The sequence below is a fragment of the Sebastes umbrosus genome, chromosome 5 (genome assembly GCF_015220745.1).
Source record: "Sebastes umbrosus isolate fSebUmb1 chromosome 5, fSebUmb1.pri, whole genome shotgun sequence".
Lineage (NCBI taxonomy): Eukaryota > Metazoa > Chordata > Actinopteri > Perciformes > Sebastidae > Sebastes > Sebastes umbrosus.
This window is the reverse complement of record NC_051273.1, coordinates 17,519,665-17,544,030: the sequence shown is the minus strand read 5'-3', so window position 1 is coordinate 17,544,030 and position 24,366 is coordinate 17,519,665. Positions and strand designations below refer to the sequence as shown.

The window sequence follows — 24,366 nt, the reverse complement described above, 5'->3', positions numbered from 1 at the left end:
CTAATATTAATTTTCATTTATTGCCCCTGCATGAGTATTTGTTTCAGTTAGCTCTCTCCTTTTCTTTCTCCGTCTCTCACTCACTGAAGGCCCTTCAGACACAACGCGACAACGACACCACTGCACTCTGATCCTCCATTATTTCGAAAGGCTTGGGCCACGCCACAACGTCTTTTCACCATGACAAACAAAGCCCAACTTCCGGCGCTGCATGCTGTGATGTGCGGCAGCTCAAACTGCGCTGTGTTCCACCGGGAAACGACATTTGGTGTAGCTCTATTGTCGTACGGGTGGAAACAGTAGGGCTTGTACACACGGTACAGTGCCAGAAACAGGTTAAGAAAACGAAAAAGGAAAAAAAGTGTGAAAATGTAACATAAATCGGGAGAAATAGGGGAGAAATGTGACCCCGGGAGGAAACCGGAAAAGGGCAATGAAAAACGGGAGTCTCCCGGGAAAAGCGGGGGGGTTGGCAAGTATGTCCAAATGGGGAAAAATGGCCTGAACAAGTATTGGACAGGAAAATCTTTCTCTTGTTTCTATATGAATCAGCTAAAAGCCACGAGGCCATTTCACATACACTTTACATTAACAAAATACGGTAAATTGCCTAAAGTGTCCGGGCAAAGGCAACGTCTTCTATGATTCACACAGGAAACGCCTTTGCATTATTTTAATGCAGTGTGACCACACATCACCACCGCCAATACAGCTTCCTCTGCTGCTTTAAATTAGACGCATCACGCATGAGGGGATCCTCGATTGTGCATATCCTAGTGGAAAATGTAACGCTTTTATTCATATATGGGACTTTAACACTAATGTTACTACAGAGAGAACAAAGGGAAATAGAGGGAAAGCAGATTGGGTGCTGACTGAGTCGGTTTGAGAGATCCATCATCTGTCATTATGAGGCAGCGCCGTTACTCTCTCATCCTCCAGCTCCTTATCTTTGACACTCATATCTATATGAGTGTCACACATTCTCCCCATCCCCGGGCCCCTGTGACAGCAGCAGCAGCAGGAGGATTTTGAAGAGGGAAGACGTGTGTGTGCTGTATATTTATGTTTAAAGCCACAGTAGAGGGTTGGGGGAAGAGGGGGGGGGGGGGTCAGTACACAGGTGTATCTGTGGAGGGTTGGAAATGGCGTGTTGTAGCAGGTTAACACTAAAGCAGCTGCAGAGCGAGTGAAGAGACATCCTAAATTCCCAAACCCCATTTTTAATCCTGTGTGTTGGGTCTTAATACTCCAATCAAGCAGCATAAGGGCACTCAGATGGATTAGAAAAACAACCTCCTATCAGACAGACAGGCAGGCAGGCAGGCAGGCAGGAGTGGAGAGTCCCAGCTGCTCTCACCTTGGAGAAGGTGAGTGAGTTCTCACCCCATCAGGAGGTGACTGCTTCACCACTTCACCCAGAGGAAGGAGGGTGGTGAAAACAGGGCTCTAAAGTGGCATCTCATCACAGTAATTCCCTGAAATTAAGTGCAGGTATCTGAACATAATTATGAATAGGCATCCCTACTTTTAACACCAAACTGAACAACGGTCTGTGACTTTAGCTTTAGGATATTACAAAAATGGCTGCCATCCTGTACTATAGGTTTCCTCTGAGAGGGCAGCACAGTGAAGACCTACTGGAAAAGCACAAATCGCACGACTTCACCTCCGCCACTTCTCGATCATTAACGTGGGCGTGTCAACTAGCCAGTAGCTTGCTTGTTAAGGCCCTGACACACCAAGCCGGCGGTCGGATGTCGGTGAGCTATTATCGGCCTTGTTTTTGCGGTGTGTCCCGTATCGTTGGCTCTAGTCTACCCATGTCAGAGTCTTTTTGGCTGATTCAGCATGTTGAATCAGCAGAAGAGCTCGTCGGTGAGAGAAATCACTCTGATTGGCGGTTCAGTTTAAACAAATAAGAGAAGAGAAACGAACGTGAGGAAAGCAAGCCAACGAGTAAAGTCAAGAAGGCACACATAGAAGGCTCTTCTAATTTTTCATCATCTCATCTGATCGTTTCAATACACGGATATTTTCACAGCGACATGGCCATCTAGAGTGAAGCTAAGTGGTGAGTGAGAGTGGAGTGAAAATGGTCGACAAACGCTGCTTTATTTCAAGTACGTATCATAACAACAACCGGTTTCTGATGATGATTTCTGAATGCCATAGACAGACTACTACAACCTGCTGGCGTGGAGAATTATTTCAACTCACGCAGGCGCAGAACATACGTGCTAACTGGCCGTCGGCTGTAGTCTTTGCGGTGTGTTCAAGCACAACTTGTCGGCCAAGAAATGGGGATGAGGCAACACAACAGTCGGCTTTCATCGCCACTAGTTCTTTGATGTCAGGTTGGTGTGTCTAGGCCTTTAGAAAGCACAGACTACAATCATGACATTTATCCCCACCGGGTAATGACTAAACTTCCTTTTCCACCACTAAAAATTACTTTTTCTGCAAAGTGTTACAAAGCTCCCAGGTGACTTTCGCACTGATTTTTTTGCCTGGTATCCCACAATGCTTTGAGAGGTAATAACTTGTGTAAAATAGAAAATGAAAAGCGGTGCACCGCATTCAGTGGGTACCGCGACATGGACCAAAAGACTTCTGAAAGAAATCTACTCTTAATGTTCAAACCATCTAACCAAAGAGTGTGGAAGCATAGAGACGAAATGCCGGTGTTTTTTTTTTTACAACAGCTGTTGCTGCCATTTTGGACTGAAAGTGCTTATTATATTTATAATATTTTATTTTTCAACACAGGCCATTTCGGTAGAATATGACAATAGAAAAGAAATAATTTTGTACGGCACTTTTTAGGCGGACGTTTTTCTGGTGTCCGTTAGTCGCTTTCAGTCCAAAATGGCGGAAGTGTAGCTTTGCTGCTGAAAGCTGATGTTGCAGTGGAACGAACATTTGACAATATACGTTCTTTGATGTAACTGGGTGCTAATGTGTTGAACAGAAATATGAAAAGCACAAAATGGAGTCCCTGAAGTCTTTTGTATCCCAATTGTGTGTTTTCCCTTTTAATCTAAAAAGAAGCCGCGATAAGATTTTATTTAATATAGTGACAGATATTTGATTGATGTGTTTAAGGAGAGCACAGCTAAAACAGTAGGGTTTTTTTTTATCTGCGGTGGGAATTGTTCTAAAAACAAACATCCTTTTAGATCATCAGTTTCAGAACACTTAGTTTGAACTCGGTAGGACGCACAGCTTATGCAGGATTTCACTCATCTGACAAACCAGGGCCAGAGGTTCCCAAATCCTCACATCCTGCTCCCTACAGTCTGAGAACACACATCAGCTGCTGGCTCACTCACATCAGCAGCAGCACCACAATCAGGCAGCCACACACACACACCGACTGCCAAAGGGCAAAACCATTCATGTCACAAAAGACATTCAGGTTCTAGCTCCAGCAAACAACTCTTCCGCTTTGAGCGGTAAGAGAACTAGTGGTGGCGACAAGACGTTGCCAGGGAGAAGCAGAGGGCACAGTCCCTGGCAACACAACAGCATTCTTGCTGTTGTGTGTTTACCTGCGCCGAACTGACTGACACAAATGTTAGATTTGCCCTTGCGAGGTCAAGGTGAGATGGCAGCCAAAACTAGGAGGTGGAAATACAGGTAAGTCACCATATTTGGGTTTCAGGAAGGTTTCTTGTTGCACCAGGCCAACTGACCAGGCTTCTATTTTCAATTTTGGTCCCAACCAGAAACACAAATTCTTTAACTTGACCCCTTAGTAGGGCTGCACAATTAATTGAATGTTAATCGCGATCACGATTTTGGCTTCCCACGATTAAATGAACATGATCAACTGTGATTTTGATGTTTAAAATATGTGCTTTGCTCATAGAAACTCTGCTGCATGAATCAAGCGCTTCCTTAACTAACAGCTAGAGACGCACCATCAATCAGCAGCCGATCGAAGCCGGACGGTTTAGAGCAGTCTCGTATATCTGATTTCTTGCCGGTCACACACACATGTGCAGCCGCCACATGATGGTTTTACGTCGGCACACAGCGGCACAGTCAGTAACGTCATACACACACAACACGTCGTCGGTGTGGAAGCGGTATCTTCAGCGTGAGTGAAGAAGACATCAAGCTCTCAATTTGTCACAAATGCAAGTCCAAAATAAGCCGTGAAGGAACAACCTTAAAAACATTTGCAACAAATAACTTATTCAGAAACTTCTTATATTGTAATTCATTCTCACAATGCTGGTCAGAGAAATCACTGTGACCGGAGCTTTAGAGCTCCATTAACAGAGGTTCCATTGAGTTACATTATGGAGCGTTCAAGCCCTGCTCAGTAATGGTAAATGGTTAATGGTAAATTATAAAGCTTTGTTTATACTCGCGCGAGTATAAACAAAGGCGTACAAACTAAATATTCTGTGGATAAGCAAGAAGTCAACGAGTGGTACCGGAAAGGAAAGTAGGCTGCCTGGCAACAGTAGTAAAACCTAAACACCGACGTACGTACCGCCAAACATTGCATTTGTGTACTGTTACTATTACTGTTGCTTACCTCCAAGTCTAAATTACTTTCGCGCACCAGCAAATACCGTTATGACATAATTTTCTGACATGCGCACCTCACGCCGGCTTCACTACGGCGACCATAAACCAAGCTTAATGCTATCATGATGTGTTCAAAAGTAATCTTGTAAAATGTAGTTTTTGGCGAGAAATATGATCTGTTTAGCTTCCTAAAACTAGCTCTAAGCAGCTTTCAATATATAATTAGAACTACTGACGCCAAGATTTTTTTTAATCAAAGCAAATAATAAAAACACAATCAGTTATTTCCTAATCATTTGAATTGTGTTTTTATGAAAATAACCACTATAGATAACAATAACAAAGTAAAAGTATAACATTTAGAGTTTTTGACAGTTAAAGTAGCACAACATGGAGGTGAAAGCAGCGCTCTGTTTATTTAAATGTGAAATTGCAATAAAAATATTTTGTCCCTAAAATCTATGAATAATCGTGATAAATAATCGTCATCTCAATATTGATCAAAATAATCTGGATTATAATTTTTGCCATAATCGTGCAGCCCTACCCCTTAGCTGAAATAATCACTGTTCAAAGCAGTACTGGATGTTTCTACAGTGACAAGTAACACAATCCTGCCAGTCACTTAACATAAATGTTTGACCAATGGGCTGAGAGAGCCCTCATCACTGATAAATACATGCCCTGGACTTAGTTTCTGTTACCATGGAAACGTGAGATTTAGGGGAACAGAGGCGATGTGCGCTTTTTACAGTCATAAAAACACCCACCTGCACATAATAGTGTACAGTGAATACAGTGACAGCCACTTTTGCTTTGTTATAGCAGAACTATACAGCCAAAATCTTACAAATAAATATGGTTTTGGCATTTTGGAGAATGCAGCCAATTGGAAATACACTGACACAAGGGTGTACAAATCATATGGTTGTGAAATATGACAGCATTCATTAGAGCTGTTTGATTTGGAGGATGCCATCATCTGGAAAAAGTTAAACAGTTTAAATCCCAAATACAAAAGGTTTTCTCTTTTTCTCTACAATCCAAAACCACATATATTCTGCAGAACTTAACAGAACTAAACACTGCAGTTATAAACCCCCCAAAACCCTGTTTCTAATAATACATAGTACCGTATAGCCAAAAACATAAAAATATATGTTTTTTGGGGGGGTGGGCGGGAGAATGCAGTCAATTGAAAATACGCTGACACAAGGGTATAGAAATTGTGAATATGACAGCATTCCTTAGAGATGTTTTAATTTGAAGGATGCCATCATCTGGAAAAAAGTTTAACAGTTTGAATCCCAAATACAAAAGATTTTCTTGTGACAATATTACAAAGATTTTTTCGAAATACTATACCATGACATACATACTATGGCATTTTTATGTAATTTCTTTGACATATTATACTACGCTATTGGAGAATGCAGCCAATTAATAAAAATACACTGACACAAGGGTGTAAACATTGTGAAATATGACAGCATTCGTTAGAGATGTTTTAATTTGGAGGATGCCATCATCTGGAAAAAGTGTAATAGTTTAAATCCCAAATATAAAAAAGGTTTTCTCTCCCATGTGTCTCTATAATCTCCAACCACACATATTTTGCAAAACTTACCAGAACTAAACAGTGCAGTTATAAACCACTGTTTAATGATATATTCTTTTAAACATAGTACTGTACAGCCAAAAACATTAAAATAAATGTTTTTTTTGGAGCATGCAGCCATATACTTTGACTTTTATTGACATTTACTTTTGCTTGTATGTTGTTTTAAAAACTGTATTGATACTGTCTTGGCCTTGACTCCCTTGGAAAGAGATTTCGTGATATTATCTTACAGTCTTTTTTCTCTACAATCCCCAACCACACATCTTCTGCTGAATTTACCAGATCTAAACAACTGCAGTTATAAACCAACCATACTATTATAATACCTCTATTTTACTTGCTGCCAAAAAAAACAAGTTGCATGCCTAATTTGCCTTCCTAACCATCCTGCCTGGGTAAATAATATATATATATATATATATATATATATATATATATATATATATATATATATATATATATATTTTAAACATAGTACTGTACAGCCAAAAAACATAAAAATACATGTTTTTTTTTGGAGCTTGCAGCCATATACTTTGATTTTTATTGACATTTACTTTTGCTTGTATGTTGTTTTAAACACTGTATTGATGCTGTCTTGGCCTTGACTCCCTTGGAAAATGGGACTTATCTCATAATAATAATGTATTTTTCTTTACAATCCCCAACCACACATCTTCTGCAGAACTTACCAGAACAGTTATGCAGTTATTAACCAACCATACGATTAAAAATACCTCTATTTCACTTACAACACCAAAAAAACCCAAGTTGCATGCATAACCTGCCTACCTATAACTAACTAACCTGCACTTACTGTAAGAGCAGAAATACAGAACAAAAATGTCAAATTAAACAGCACTTACTGAGTGTCTTGATTGTGGAAACATCATGTCAATTCCTTGTTTTGTTGCTTTCCTTCCACCAAACACGATCAACTGAGTGCTCCTGTTGTTTATATGTTTCCTTTGCGTTAGTCCTTTGTCCAACAGCTAGCCCAGCTACACACAGACACAGGAGCTGTCCAGCGTTAGCACTGACGGCTAGCTAACGGTAGCTAGTAGCGACCCCCTCCTCTAATGAAGCCGATACAAGTGGTGCACTTTGCCGTCGTTGAAGAGGTAAAAGAGTCGGTGTCTTGTCTTCTTCTCCACACCCCCCGTGTTTTACTGTGTCTGTGAGCAGGAAACCACCAGTTCCTCGCCGGATAAAGCAGCTAATTCTTCAAAAAGCTGTCAGTCAAAATGATCCATCGCAGTTTGTGAAGCCTTCCTTCCGCCTGTAACGCACCAGCGGCAAACGCATGTAAATTAAAACACACTGCGCGGTGTTAGCGGTTAGCTAGCGAACACACACACACGGGTAATAATGGTTTCCTTCTTCTTCCTTCCTTCTTTTCCCCCGTTTATGCTTTTCAGTTCACTCGCTTCAAGCTTCAAGCTGCGACATGAAAAAGTAAAAAACGGTGTAAATTCTCAGAAATAACAAAATGTCTGCGGGTTCGTTTAAGTTGAATCCGAGGAACGGATACTAATAAGTCGAGCGAACGGAGCGGAAAAAAGAGAAAAATCAGTGTGTTTGTGTGTCGCTCAGGCGAACAAACGAACAACTTGACGGTTAAAATGATGATCCCAGGATTGGAGTTTATTTATCCCGAGGAGGAGTGGAGGAGGAACACAGAGTGGATTTATGTCATGAAGCTAGAAAGTCAGTCCATTTGTGGAGCTGCTGGTAGCTGGTGGTGGGTAGAGAGAGAGCTGAGCTTTAACGCCCCACACAGAAACACAGCGGATAGATGTCTGAGCGGTGGAGCGAACGCGGCTCCGGCTCCGCGCTGATCTACACGCCGCGGATCTACCGTCAAGAGCCCGGCTGATGTCTGAGCCTCTAGCGCCCCGTGTGGACAGGTCAGGTCACTACACCGTGTGGACAGGTCAGCTCACTGCAGCCACATGAGGCTGGAGGGGTGGAGGTCAGAGCACTGGGGGACTGCTGAGACATGCAGGGCAGTAATATTAACAATAATAAATATTAATAATATTAACAATAATAAATATTATATCTCTACTACAGTAATACCAACATTAACAATAATAATAATAATAATAATAATAATAACAATAATATATATTATACCTACACTACAGTAATACCAATATTATCAAAAATAAATATTATACCTCTACTACAGTAATACCAACATTCACAATAATAAATATTAACAATAATATATATTATACCTCTACTACAGTAATACCAACTTAACAATAATAAATATTAACAATATTAACAATAATAAACATGATACCTCTACTACAGTAATACCAACATTAACAATAATAAATGTTAACAATATCAACATTAATATATATTATACCTACACTACAGTAACACCAACATTAACAATAATACATATTATACCCACAATACAGTAATACCAACATTGACAATAATAAATATTAACAATATTAACAATAATATATATTATACCTCTACTACAGTAATACCAACATTAACAATAATAAATATTAACAATATTAACAATAATAAATATTATACCTCTACTACAGTAATACCAACAATAACAATAATACATATTAACAATATTAACAATAATAAATATTATACCTCTACTACAGTAATACCAACATTAACAATAATAAATATTAACAATAATAAATATTATACCTACAATACAGTAATATTGACACTAACAAAAATAAATATACCTACAATACAGTAATATCAACACTAACAATAATAAATATGAACACTTTTACAATAATAAATATGATACCTACAATACAGTAATACCAACATTGACAATAATAAATATTACCAACATTAACATTAATATATATTATACCTACACTACAGTCATACCAATATTATCAATAATAAATATAGCTATAATACAGTAATATCAACACTAACAAAATTAAATATTAACACATTTACAATAATAAATATTATACCTCTACTACAGTAATACCAACATTAACAATAATAAATATTATACCTCTACTACAATAATACCAACATTAACAACAATAAATAAATATTAACACATTTACAATAATAAATATTATACCTACACTACAGTAATACCAACAATAACAATAATAAATATTAACAATTTTGACAAAAATAAATATTATACCTCTACTACAGTAATACCAACATTATCCATAATAAATAGTATACCTTCAATACAGTTATATCAACACTAACAATAATAAATATTAACACATTTACAATAATAAATATTATACCTACACTACAGTCATACCAATATTATCAAGAATAAATATTATACCTACAATACAGTAATAGCAACACCAACAATAATAAATATTAACACATTTACAATAATGAATATTATACCTACACTACAGTAACACTATCATTAACAATAATACATATTATACCTACACTACAGTAGCAATAACATTAACAATTAGAAATATTATACCTACACTTCAGTAACACCAACATTAAGAATAAGAAATATTATACCTACACTACAATAATACCAACATTAATGATAAGAAATATTATACCTAGACTACAATAATACCAACATTAATGATAAGAAATATTATACCTAGACTACAATAATACCAACATTAACAGTAAGAAATATTATACCTCCACTACAGTAATACCAACATTAACAACAATACATATTATACCTAGACTACGGTAACACCAATATTAACAACAACAAAAACAATAATAATAATAAAAACAATATTAATAATACTAAAAATAATAACAATAACTTGCATTTTTATAGCACCTTTCAAGAAACAAGGACACTTCTAATACATATTATACCTATGATGCCTCAGGTCACCTCTCACAAAATGATTCTGACAAAACAACATGCTATTCTTTAAAAACATTTAAATAAACAAATCGTTATTGCAGACATAGTCTGCAGACAGTTAGCAATATTAAAAAAACACCTATGTGTTTATGAGTCATATCATTTGGCCTTAGCCAGAATTTTAGAAATACTGAGAACCCCACTCACCTAAAAATGTTTGATATGCCACCAACCAAACTCTGTAAAAAAAATGTTTTTGTTGTTATTTAAAAAAAAGAACATTTCACATTTTATTAATTAAACTGTTATATTTGATGTCAATTTTATTACACTACATTACGGGTTAAATCTTTTTTGTTTTAAAGTGTTCTCTATGACAATACTAAATGCATTGTTTTTGGATTTATTTAAGTCGCTTTTTTTAAAGATATTTAGCATTAAAATGTCAGACAAGGATCAGGCCTAAAAACATGTTATTTGGTTGAATTAGCCACGGTTCCTCTTTGTTGATGCACGCCTGTTTGCCATACGTTACCATGATGTTAAATACGTTATTTTGTGATGTGCCTGCTTGTTTGGAGCTTTGTTCTGTTGCCTTGTGTTCTGTGATTGAAGTTGCTTGAAGAGCTTTCCCAGTAAATATTTACCTTATTCTGTCAACTCCTGTAACTTTAGTGTGGATTTCCGTCAGTGACGACAACTTAATTGATGTTCACATTCATTTACAAGCAGGTAGAGTTTAGTGTCTGTCAGAACATTAGCTGCTACAGGGAACAAAAAACAGTATTTGTGCACATTTTAGTCTATTCAATACAAATTACACATGTGTACAGTGTATATTACAGCTGCCAACTAACCATTCTTCAAAGCAAGCTGTAGCTCTTCAGATTTTGTACCCTTGCAGATGGTAAATACTACCTTTCAAGTGACTTCAATGTCACAGTGGTATAAAAACATGTTGAGGGTAACAGTTTACTGGAAGGTAGGGAAATTAATTCATATATCTAAAGCATTAAAGTGACAGTGTGTAGGATTTAGTGGCATCTAGTGGTGTGGTTGCAGATTGCAACCAACTGAGTACCCCTCCGCTCACTCCTCCATTTCCAAGACGGCAGTAATGTGAGCCGCCGAGTGCAAAATGAATGCGGTTCGCCTCGCTCAGAGGCCATCCTTACCATAATAAGGCTGCATTCACACGAGATCAGGTGGTGTGACGAAAACACGTTTTTCCATTCCAGCCAGCAGCGTAAAAGTAGAAACAGAATCAACTTTTGGAGATACGAAACCCAACGTCATGCTGCGTTGGCCAATCACGTAACCGGCGATCCAGAGCTGTACAACCCAATGAAAGAAACACAATAGGCTCTCTCTAGAGACCGTGTTTGGTTTGTCCGTTCTGGGCTACTGTAGAAACATGGCGGAGCAACATGGCGGACTCTGTGAAGACGACCCACTCCCTATGTAGATATGAAGGGCTCATTCTAAGGTAACAAAAACACAAAGATTCTCAGTTTCAGGTGATTATACACTAATGAAAACATAGTTATGAATTATTATATTTCATTTCTGCTAATAGATCCTCTGAAATATTGCATATTATACCTTTAAAGAGTAGTCTGAAAAATGGTGGCAGTTGTGTACACAACTTGTATTGTAGTAGTGGATATAAAAAGTGGTACGGTATTTTAATCACAATATGTAAGACAATAATCTCTCACTCCAAAGGAAAAGTACAAGGATGCAATAAGAGAGTATAGGAACATATTTTATTCCAATTTAAAACATTTAAAGGAGAAGGCTATGAAAATCATTTTCATGTTTGAATGAGGTTCAGGCAACAGTGGTTGAAATGAAACATACAAAAGAGAAATATGGCTAAAATACTGTAAATCAATAACCATTAGGACCCTTTTCATGAGGGTGTTGCATGAATACAGTATCTCACCCGCCCACTCCCTCCCCAACCTGACAAACACATGCAATTAAAATGACATTTATCTTAAAAACAGCAGTTCATCATTAATCTTAAATATAGAATAAAACTGTCCTTTTTTTTTTTTTTAGTTAATTAATCACATACTTAAGTGTTTATTTGTTTTAAAAACTGGACCATGAAATTCACAGGCCCTCTGATTTTTCACAACATTGGCACTTGTTAAGAGTCTGGCTTTACAAAGAAAGGGGATTGGCACACTCATTGTACATAATTTACATTTGGTATACTTAAAAAAAAAGAGAGAGAAAAATCAAACAAAAATACATTACTTTCAATTTGTACACCACTACACAAAGTTTATTTTTTAACTCTTTTAAAAAAGTCATCTTAAGTGGTCCTAAATACACGTGTTAAGGTGTGTCAACCTTACAAAAAGAAACAAAAGATGCAAAGATAGCTTTTTAATATCACTGTTATGTCCATCCCTCTAATCAGAATGGATCTCAAGCATAAGCAATAGCCGTCAAAAGTGTACACATACATACACACGCACACACACCTCAGAGTACCAACGAGCGCGCTTGAACGGACATCTAAGTTGCATGAATGCAGGCCCATTGCAGTGGTGCAGTTTCAGTGCCTTCGACCCGGGGAAAGAAACACACCGTCCAATCAAGTAAGGGGGGGGAAAAAAAGAAGAAGAGAGAGCGGAGAATGGCGGACATGTAAACACGCAGCATTCACTCGCCACCAAAATATTATAATGGCCATGTCAGTACCTTCACTTGGCAAGTCTTTCAATAAATACATTAATACTGAGGCTTAACACACAAGCTTCATTTGGAAATAAAAAGACACCATAATGTAAATTGTTTCACCACAGAGCTCTGGGTCAGGTCACGACAAATTGTGAATTTTTTTCTGTAGCTGATTGGTTTTGTTTGGCACAGTGTTTTGTACTGGATTGTCGTACAAACCTTCTCCACAATGCAGAAAAAAAAGCAGAATACAGTACAAATCAATGGAAAGGAGTTTAAATAAATGACCCCGGCTCTGCTGTTTGCTCTAATCACTGGTAGTGTAGCCACGTGACTGTTTCTGTGTTGGTCCTGCGGCTGTGAGGGGGTTAACCAGACAAGGCATGAAGTGACGTTTTTAAAGAGTTACGGCATCACGCTAACACTGGTCCCTGTGGTGGTCACCTTCATGTATCTCCTCATAGCGGTCTATTCAAGTCCATTTCAACATCTAATCTACAAGAGAATGGAGTGTAAAAAAAAGTAGGGATGCACCGATCTGACTTTTTCGGTCCCGATATCGATAGCGCTACCTGGGCTTCCGGTATTGTCCGATACCGAGTACCGATCCGATACCAGTGTTTAATTAATAAGCTGTATGCCTCACTGTGTGGAAGTGACTGGGATCATTCTTCTATGTGCAAGGCAACATCAGACTTAAACATCGCTTTTCTTAATTTGTAAAACGAAATGTAACAAATACATATAAATTTACTGAATTGTTATGTATCATTAAAATAATAAATCGTACACCCGTAACGGTGAAAAGAATCTTCAAAATTAACAGCAACAACCTTGTTAATGCAGCAACAAATTGGTCAAAACTTCAACAGGAATTAAAATTCCAGTGTTTAATGTGTATAGACATAGAATTGAATAGATCTGGTATCGGTGCATCTCTAAAAAAAAAAAAAAAAAAAAAAAAAAAAAGCCCCACACACCTGCCCTTAAGGTGGAAAGCAACAGTACAGGGGAATGCTTCCTGAAAGCCAAGCTGAGGAGTTTAAAAACACACATGGACATCACCATGTTATCCCAGCAGAAAAGCAGAACACAATACTCCTTTTCCAAGCTCAATCTATTCAGCCTATTCATCCACATATCAACACACATAAGCTCTTAATTTCAAACTGAAATGTGACACCCACAAAATTCACTTCTGTTAGCGAGCGAGTGTGAAAAGCGTCGCCCTAAATACACGGGACAAACTGGTCAAGAAAAAGGCCTTTAAATGTTGGCTGAAGCACCGAAGATTAACCCACTACCAATACATGCTGGAAAAACAAGCCGAAATAACAAAGTCAGAGCTTTCGCAACGTCTACAATATTGTTTCAACTCATAGAAAAATATGGCACTTAGCAGAAATATACACATCCCTTCTTCATTTAGTGTCTCAGGAAGTCTTAACATACACAATAATGGCTTTATCAATACAATGTGCACCAGAGATGCATGTGATTAAAATCAAGGCGAAGTAATACACGGGGTGAGTGGATTCCCCTAAAACTCAGCTTTCTGTAGAAAATAAGATTTTTTTTTTAAATTTGTAAACCTTTTGGCAAAGATGTGTAGTAATGTATTTGATGTTTAATCTGACCGTTTCAGCTCTTTCAATGTGCAACAAAAAGGTCCAAAAAGTCCAGAGCACTCCCCTCCAACAGAGCCAACATGGAAACACTACCAATGAGAAGATATATGCATAACCACATAGTGGAAAAATATAAAAAGCTAAGAAGATCAGCACATAATTCAAGAGGATGGTTAGATTCGCGACAGCCAGGACGCTATAAATGTGCTATTGCACCTTGGGAAACCCCACTTCTTTTTGACGTGAGCCATTCTCCTCCTCTAAAAAGGCAAAAAGATAGTGAACAAAGAGCCAAACAGCCGCCAGACTTCCCTCGGGAACGTCACGTAGGCATCTGTGGACAGCTGCATTCCTCCCTCACTGAACCTGCGGCCATCACCCTCAACAGGATGTCAACACACTCTTGATTCGGCCCCCCCCCCACCTCCTCCCCCCTCGTTAATTAATTGCACCTTTTGCTCTATGCCGCCCATAGAGTCATTTCATTTCTACCAAAGCTGCTAGTAGTAGCCCTTGTGATGAAAAAGTTATGAAAACTTACCTGAATTACATTGTGAAGACAAAAATAGCCATCTATCAGCTTAATGGAATATTTAAACAACTACCAGGCAAGAGACACGAGATATGGGATTGGTACCAATAGCCAACACATACCCTTCAAAATTACAAAAAAATAATGCAAGCATCCTTGAAACAGTAAATATTCAACCACTAAGTTTTTTGTTTCATTTTCCTATTTGCATAAAGCACAAACCCGACATGGAAACAGTGTTTTTTTTTTCTCCATTGTCAAGCATTTTCAAAACAGAACTGCAACAACTAAATATATGAAGTATCATTAGAAAGGTAGAACACTTGTCCATAAAATAGTTTTGATATTTTACAGCAGTATAAAATCTCCTCCCGTCTCCTCGGTTGGAAAAACGTTTGAGCTGAAACTAGGGAGGAAGTCTCATTTACTGTATCAACAACACGTAGATCTGATTGATAAATTAGACATACAAAAAAAGAACTATTTACTCTCTCGCTATCCGTTACAGTTCATCAAATGTTGGCCGAATAATATGGCGAAATAAAGTCGATTAGGGAGAGAAGCCATATGAGTAATCAAGACCAACTGGCAGCGCAAAAACTTTTATCTACAACCGACTATTGCACTGCACTAATCTGTATCATTCGCACGTTGTGCACAGGAAGATTATTCTCACCGTCAAAGGGGAACAAAAAATAAATCACAGTACGAATACGTGTGTGATTCAGACGACAGCCGACATGAAGAAATGCCACACGGAGTGAGTTGTTATGCCGTCAACATCTGAATGATCCACTTAATTATTTAAGCACTTAATTTTGGCGATACCAGTATGTTTTGTTAGTATCTGAAACCACTTAAGGGATGAACGAGATACTGGCAACGTAATTATATTTACAGAAACAAAAGTAGGTGGTTTTAATTTGGCAATGTGATACAAAACGACAGGGGAGTTGATATACAGTAAGTAAATACCGGTAGTGTTAATTCTTTTGTTTCACGATGCACGTTTCCTTTGAGTAGTCATCTTTACTTTTAATTAGAGAACAATAGCAGGAATAATATAACCAAGATGAAAATATTGAAAGTCTACAGAGAGTCATCTCTGTGTAGCCCTCACTCTGTGTGAGCAGCGTGAAAACTTAATTTACATTCAACAGAGCTTCTGCGCTCTGATTTGGGGGCAAAAAAAAAAATACACAATTCAAGACCCAGGGGGGAACCAAGTACCTCACTGCACCCCAGCACTGCCTGATAATATATTCCTATCATCATAATTAGAGGAGCAGGGTCTGCAGCCTGGCCTCATGCTGTAGTGTAGAGCATGCATGGGTTAAATAAGAAGAAGGGGAGAGAGCCCTTCGTCCATAAACGCTTAGTCTGCCCAGAGAAGGCCCTCTACCCACCTCCAACACACAAGCACGGGTGATAATGTAGTGTAAAGAAAGAAAACGTGAGCAATGCCCAGGCCTGAACGAGCAGACCAAAAACCCCCAAGAGACGGGGACAAATGGAGGGAGTGTTATACTTGTGTTTGTACAAGAGGAGCAATTATTAGAGCCACAAAACCATTCTTTTAAAAAATGGGCCAACCAACAACCAAGGAGCTGAGTGGACAGAACGTGGATAGTGTTGGTCTGGTAAAGTATGAAGCAATGCTTAACTCTTTGAGCAGCAGTGTGTTTCATGCAGATGTGTGTGTTTCTAGTGGTGGACTCTGCATTATGTGTGAGTGTGTGTGTGTGTGTGTGTGTGTGTGGGGGGGGAGGGGGGTCTGCAGGTCTCTTGCTCTCTCTCTCTCTCTCTCTCCCTCCTTCTCTCTCTTTTTCCATTCCTCTTTTCACACCAGGTTGTACTCTTTGAGGTTGAGCTGCAGGATGGTGTCTTTGACGGCGGCGAAGACGAAGCGGATGTTCTCCGTGTCGGTGGCGCATGTGAAATGGGAGTAGATGATCTTGTCACTGTCTGGGTTCAAGTCCACAAACATCTTCAAGATGAACTCCCGACCCGCTTGGGCGTCCCGCTGGGGGCCTGGTGGGGAAGAAGAACAGACCGTTATATTTTAGCTGTTATTGAGCGTCACATCAGTATAACTTAACCTTTATTGTTGTTTTGTGTCATTTTATCAGCATTTCTCAGTATGGGGTTAAAAATAAAAAGTACGGGTCCATCTGCGTTCTGTCCCATGGGACAACTCAGACGTTGCAAATGGATGGGAGCTGCAGAAAAGCGTATTTTAGCATCCTAAATTTTTTTTTTATATCAGCTGGGATGCTACAGAATGATATCAAAACCGTAAAAAATAAATAAATAAAATAATGGACTCTCGCTTTAAACAGAAAAATGATGAGGAGAAAAAAGATCCCTTCTGGATGACATGTTACCACTCTGTGAATGGTTTAGCTGTACAGTAAAGTTTACATTGTAGTACAACATTATAACCACAGGGTGTCACTGTACAATCAAAAATATAAGTGATGCCCATGTGTGGTGCAAATGATACTGACACTGTTTGGATACATAAACACTCTACTGTTGAGAGGAAGCGGCCAGTTTGGTGTTCATAATGGTAAAGAGCCTTTAAAAACAGTCAGTTACTGGCTCAAGTACACACTGGGAAAAAACACAAACAGCCACAGCATTACTGACAGAGCTTGACCGATGGCTCAACTTCTCACCTCTATGGATAATTAATTAAATGAATCGTTGAATTGAATTCACTGCTGAGGCTCAGCTAACAGCCTGGTCAAACACTACACCACCATTCAGTCGTTAAGATGTCGAATAAAGCAGAAGGTAAACTCAACTCACCGTCAAACTCTGGGAAGTAGTCAACCAGGTGAGAATACATGATCTTCTCCTCCAGCAGGTCCTTCTTGTTGAGGAAGAGGATGACGGAGGAGTTTTGAAACCATGGATATGTGATGATGGTCCTGAACAGAGCTTTACTCTCCTCCATACGATTCTAACAGGAGAGATAGGGATAGAGATAGAGAAGGAAAATATACACACGGTTAGGATGTATTCAGAAGACTCAAATTCTGCTCGATTCTCACACCTTTTCCTAACTAAATGCGATGCGAAAGAGCGAACGTCAGATTGTTTCAGGCGACACGTTGTGACGCTTGCTTGAAAAAACTGCTCACCCTGGTTCTATTCATACAAAGTTTCGCACACCTCCGGACTATTTTTATTGGTCAAAATTGACGCCGACAGTAACTGACAGTTAACATCACTCTTTATGTAATAGAAAGTCACGTCGCTCGAATTATATCTGGACTTTTTTTTTCACGCTCCATTCGCCAGAGTTCGCTCGCTTCTTGCATGTTAGGAAGAGGTGTCACTTTACACAATGAACGCAATTAATAAACGGAGGTTTTATCATGTCTGGCCTATGCACAGATGCTACAGTTAATATAAATATTACAAGGTACACGAGTGAGTTTCAGGATTATCTCAAAGTTTTTGGGTCAACATTCAATTAGCAGCTCAACACTGAACAGACCTTTGTGTGTCTCTGAAACGCTGCCAAAGCAGCTGCCTGCCAGATACATTACTGATGGCGAGTCTGTGAATGTGAGAAAGTCCTTACTTCATAGTGTTTAGCTGCTACCTTCTAGGGGTCGATCTGGATCGATGTATCGATCAATACAATCAATGAAATGGCTACTATGGGGACTAACATCATCACACATGAATACAATTGGGCTCATTGGATCCACAATAGTCTCAGCTTTACAGGGATACCCAATTTCTGTAATTCCAACACTGTTTAGGGCGACACTCAAGATTGTCAACAACCCCAAAAATGGCACGAGACTTTCCCCTGTTATGTTAATTCATCCAGACACGTTCCAAAGAAAACTGTCTAGCAAACATAAAAAGTACAGCAAGCATAGCTGGAAACTTTCTTATGTAAACTACTAAAAGCTGAGAGCTGCTGTCAAACATGAGTCTTCTTCCTGTTTCTGATCTCAACTCCTTGCCAGCATCACTCCCACAGTTTAGTCTCGGCGAGTCATAATATGATCCTGGCCAGACTTGACCCGATGAAATCAAAGCTGTTTGAAAACAATCTCGTCAGGATCTGACTGGTCTGAAGGGTCACAGTCTCGGTCTCGAGCCTGTCAACACGACAGGATAAGCTCTGCTTGAACGCTGCCCGGCCTCGCCTCAGCCGTCCACCATTTAGAAACGGAGCTCAGTAACGGCGTCAAAATTGTCCTGAGGGGCTGAACGCCTGCGACCATGTGACACATTACAAGCAGGAAAAGCAAATAAACGGCAACCTGCAAAAATGAAAACATATTCCTGTTCTTGTGTGTACAATAAGGCCCCACACCTGAGCAGGAAGGTAAAGTACAGCATGTGTGCTTTAACAAACTGCTGCCAGATCACAAACAGTGACACTGTTGACCATGAAGCTGTAGTGATATACAGCACATATAGTGAGGCAAGCTGGGTCTGGATTATGAAACCCATTTGTCATATGACCACCAGGTCAGATAAAGGGTTTGTTGTCAGGAGAGGAGCAGAGGGCACACAGGGGCTGATCACATTAGCTTTATTAGCGATAATTCTATCTGAACGGACAGCGAGGACAGAGCCAACGACATGGACAAACTAAATATCCGTGGAGAAAAGAGATAGAAGACCTCTTTTCTTTTTTGTTGTGAGATACTCGGGCTGCTTTCACACCTGTAGTTGGGTTCATTTGGTCGGGACTAAAGCTGGGCATACACTGTACGATTTTTGAAAGGTTGTTTTGTACTTCCTACTCCTACTGTACAAGTAGATCGTTTGTGATGTAAAGCCAAAGCTCACGATTTAAGTGCTCACACTGTACAGGTCCGTCGGCCCCTGCGGACCATTCTGGCTGTTGACAGTTGTCAATAAAGATTTGCTTGAAAGCTCAGAGACAGGTAAAGTTTGTTTGCTAGCAGAGGTCTGTACGGGTCACAATGCTAACAAGGCAGAAATGTGCTGACTTGATCATCTGAGCCATCCTGTCTGCTGAAATGTCTAAAAAAAAAAAAAAAAGAGGCAGCGGCGTAATGTTATACGGACTCGCTGTGGCTAGGAAGACATGGACAGTATGGCTTGTCCATTTTGCAGAGAGAATTGGAGGTAAGCTAGCTACGTTTTACTAGCTAACTTATATCTATTGTAGCCTACATTGTTATCTCTTGATAGCTACTCTCGGATTACTGTAAAAAAAAAAGTAGAAAAAAAAAGGCACTGACGTTGGGGAATCGTTTGCATTCGTTTCTGTTTGCAGAGCAGGTAGCTTTAGTGTTCAGTACATCTGAACTTTCTCACTGGAAACAGCTGCCTGCTGCTGCTGGAAATTAGGTTTATGAGAGCATGTAGGGGCTGTAAAACCAAAACAATGAGCTGAAACTGGTGATCATTCTCTGAAGGTTCTTCACTACGAGTGAGACTTTTCACATAGCCATTTGATCCATGGTCAATATACACATATTGAGTAGTGCAGCTCTAACTGTCAATGTGTCCAGATGAACTACATTACAACGTCCAATTAATGTGAATGTTTGCAATTTAAGTTTGAATATCCTGTTCCAGATGCAGGACATTCAACAGACTGTTTAAGAAGTGAGTGAAAACCTGCAAATTGTCTTGTGATGGCATGCTAAATTATGACAAGACTCGAAGCAAAAATATAAAATGTTGTGTAACTATTTCTAATATTTCTGTGTCGTTGTCTCACCTCGTTGTCTGACTCCACCAGGACCTGGTCGTACTCGCTGAGCGCCACCAGAAACATGATGGAGGTGACGTTCTCAAAGCAGTGGATCCACTTCCTCCTCTCTGACCTCTGACCCCCTACATCCACCATCCTGATTGGAACATGACGAGATTAGACGAAGGGACGCCAAACAGGGGGCAGAAAGGATCACATAAAAGAGAAGAAATAACAATTAGCTCTAAATCTATCACATTATCTCAAAAGTTTAAACCACCAGTCATCCACCAAGCATCTAGGTCACCTCAAGACAGGAATATGATTTTCAAGTAGAAAACATCTCAGTGCAAAGAGGTATTCATCTTGGAAAATGTACATTTTTCATGTTCAATAAGCTGTATCCAGTGGTGGCCAATCAATGTACTTCAAGGCCAGTGTGGTCTCACTATTGCTACTACTTTAATACCCCAAACACCTCTTTTGCACCGAGAATACAAACAGAAGAAACGTGAACAGAGAATCTGCAGCGTGAATCATGGAGAGGACAGAGCAAACCTTCTCGACGGTGAACCAAAATAACTACAAGGAAGTGGATGTGTGTGTACAAACAACGCCATCCATCTCTCCTTTCTCTGCAAAGTAGATGCAGGAGAGTCCATGCAATAGAAATTTGTTCTTGTGCCTATAAAAAGGTGCTAAATGCAACTGTTTTATGAGAGGAGCAACAGATAAGAGGTCGGAGGACGATGAGGGGAGTGGTTCAAAGAAAAGAGATGAGGAATAAATGTATTATAACAGAATAGGGAAATCAAGGAACAAACATCGAAGAATGCGAGAAATTGAAACATGAGCTTAAAAGGCCTGATATATGGGCTTTAATTCTGAAGTAGGAGACATGAATCGACTCTTCGAAAACTGTTTTTGATGTCTACATTTTTGTTTGGATGAGTTTATTCCTCAAATTAGTGCTAAAACCAAAAAAAGGGAAATCAATTAAATAAAATTAGACACAAAGAGCTAATGCCGCTGGGTAAGAACGGAAGAGGGGAAGAACGGGCAAAAGTCAGATTTGATCTGTCCATATACTAACTAAACTAAACTGCTACCAAAAATACAACAAGACAATGAATTGAAAGATACAATGTGTAGTATTTAGCGGCATCTAGCGGTGCTTTCTGACCCCTCAGCTCACTCCTCCCTTTCCAAGACTGCAGTAACGTGAGCTCAGAGGCCATCCTACTAGGCCTCTTACCATGATAACACTACTTAAGGAGCAACAGTAGTCAGACGGCGGCTGGCGGTACCACGATTTTGCACTCCGCGGCTCACGTTACCGCAGATTCGAAAGCGTGTCGGAGAACTATGGTGGTCTTCAGGTAACGTAAATGCATGAAAGCCTCTGTTTGCCAGTGTTTTGGTTTGTTCGTTCTGTGCAACTGTAGAAACATGGCGGAGAAACATGGCGGACTCCGTGAAGAGGACCCGCTCCCGGTGGCGGGACCACAGGGATATAAGTAGGTGATGGGAATGTGGTGTGTGAATTTTTTTTCTTTTTGTTTATTTATTATCATTATTTATTTATTTTTATTCATAAATGTAATACTTTAATTTACATTTATTTTTTATTTGATTTTTTCATTTCAATTTATTTATTTATTTTTATTTTCTTCTTCTTATTACCATTATTTTTTTTAAATGTATTACCATTATTTATTTTTTTATTTTTATCAATACATTTATAAATGTAATTTATTATAATTTGTATTTTATTGTATACATTTTTTAAATTATTATTAATATTATTATTATAAACATTTTTCTCCCATATTATATTCCATTTCTGCTAATAGATCCCCCAAAATGTTACAGACTGGCCCTTTAAACTCTGACTGTGCCCACAGTTAAGTCAGTTTAAGTCTCTATTCCAGAGGATTTCACCTTAGACCCGATATCATTCAGAAGCTAGACAGTGAAACTTTGATCACAAAGGTGAACTCAGTCAGTGAGTCTGCCAGGAGGCGGGACGGCATTGATAGATGGCGTCCTCCAGAAGAGCCGGCCTAAAATAAAACTCCTTCACATCAGACGACCTCCTTTTTTTTCCTCCAGCAAGGATGAGTGACCTACTTAGTACGATAAGCTCTCCTATGCTGAATAGGCCAAGTGAAATTACATTTTCTGTGACTTCAAAAGCCAATTAAAAGAGAAGGAAGCAAGTCTAATGGAGATGTGTCTATGAAAGGCTTCCTTGTTGCAGCTTCGGCCCCGTTAACTGCAAGCAGAGGCAGCATAATGCCACATGTGCTTGTTACTATACATGAGTTTGAGCCCGAGGAACTTCTTCTGCCATGTTTAATTACAGGAACTCATTCTCATAAATCACTAAACTAAGAAACCTCAATAATCATAATCTTCTTCCAATAAAACCTGACATTCATTCCCACTTCATATTTATATTTTCAGTCACTTAACACAAAATTGATGTCATTGAGAGCATGTAGTGATTCACCATCAGCAGCACAGCCAAGTAGAGTCGAGCAGCAGAGCCTATCGGCGAGCTGCAGCAGGGCTGCTGGGAACCTCTTCAGCACAACCTCATTGCTAGCAGAGTTATTTCTAGCCTTGCCAAGCGTAGGAGGGGGCTGACATGATGGCTTCCTATCGATTCACACTCTTCTGTAATCGCTCTTGTTCCCTGGTTCCAACTCTATCTTCTCATCTTCTCTCTTTTTTTTTTGCAAGAGGAGGAGGAAGGGAAGCTGCTCTACGTATTGGTGGCGGGTCCTAAGACCGTCTCTGTGCCAAGTCCTGGAGGCTGTGTGTCTGGACTACACAGAAAATCTATTATGTAAAAAAAATACTGCCTTTATGAGCCTTCAGTTTCTAAACATGCAAACTTTATAGAGCACAGCTTCGGCTTTGTAATGAAGCATCCATATATAATTATTTACACAACTTTATTTTAAAATTACATATAAATCTAGGCCTGTTGCTACTGTGGCAAATTAGAAACGGCAGTTACTATAGATATATGTACAAGTATGTATGTTTTCGTTATCAATTATTCTGCCAATTAACCATTCATCTAAAAAATTGTCTGAAAATATTGAAAAAATGTCCACCACTATTTCCCCAAGGTAATGTTCTGAAATTGCTTGTTTTGTCCAACTAACAATCCAAACCCAAAGATAGTCAGTCTACTATCATATGAGATAAAAAAGGCTGTAGATTCTGATACTGGAAAAGTAACGTTTGATATTTTTGCTTGAAAAATTGCTTATACTTATAAAAGTTATAATCCTCATGATTTTCATGAAATCAAACCCCATCTTGGAAACCATTTAAGGTCTGCATTTTCATCCAGTAATTACCTCTCTTTTTAATAGTTTTTATTATTAGTGGCGGAGTCCACCATTCCCGCGCTGGATTCAGATTGCCTTCCTACGTATGACAGATTCCCAGGAAACAACGCATGCATGTAATCTAGCACAAATCTGTCTCTTGATATCAGGCTCACTGTTTACTGTTCGCTCTCTGTGTCCAAGCTATATTACAAGGTGCTGAATACGGGATTGGGAGTATTGCTATTGCCTCTAAATGGCTCTCAACCTGGCGACGCGTGAGCCGTGGCTCGCAGCTAATGTTGCTAACAGTGCAAGCAGCGGTGAAAGTGCTGACAGAGATAACAGTGTTTACCTGAGGAGGAACCGGAGGGTGGGTGCTACGCTTCGACAATGACGCCGTTGGTCGGGCCGGCGTTGTCAGCCGTAACCGCTGTATGAGAGCAGTACAGAGCAGCGGCTGTGAGCTAGCCAG

The 24,366-nt window shown here is 39.3% G+C and overlaps 2 protein-coding genes across 7 annotated transcripts in view; both read right to left on the bottom strand.

Annotated features, from left to right (window-relative positions):
- The window catches only part of tle5 (TLE family member 5, transcriptional modulator), a 50,910-nt gene extending 42,921 nt beyond the window's left edge, over window positions 1-7,989 (bottom strand). For 2 of the 4 annotated variants that reach the window (XM_037769956.1, XM_037769959.1), the window contains exon 1: window positions 7,030-7,985. In XM_037769956.1, the coding sequence (XP_037625884.1) occupies window positions 7,030-7,056 (27 nt within the window). In that variant the 5' untranslated portion in view covers window positions 7,057-7,985. Of the gene's footprint in view, window positions 1-7,029 lie in introns of all 4 variants that reach the window. The other 2 variants (XM_037769961.1, XM_037769960.1) reach the window with 2 other exon arrangements.
- Window positions 7,990-13,632: 5,643 nt separating this feature from the next.
- LOC119488247 (guanine nucleotide-binding protein subunit alpha-11) overlaps window positions 13,633-24,366 on the bottom strand; it is a 37,331-nt gene continuing 26,597 nt past the window's right edge. For 2 of the 3 annotated variants that reach the window (XM_037769726.1, XM_037769728.1), the window contains exons 5-7: window positions 20,575-20,704; window positions 17,658-17,811; window positions 13,633-16,877 (exon numbers count right to left, since the gene is read on the bottom strand). In XM_037769726.1, coding sequence (XP_037625654.1) covers window positions 16,687-16,877; window positions 17,658-17,811; window positions 20,575-20,704 — 475 coding nt within the window. In that variant the 3' untranslated portion in view covers window positions 13,633-16,686. The remainder of the gene's footprint in view (window positions 16,878-17,657; window positions 17,812-20,574; window positions 20,705-24,366) is intronic. The other variant, XM_037769727.1, reaches the window with a different exon arrangement.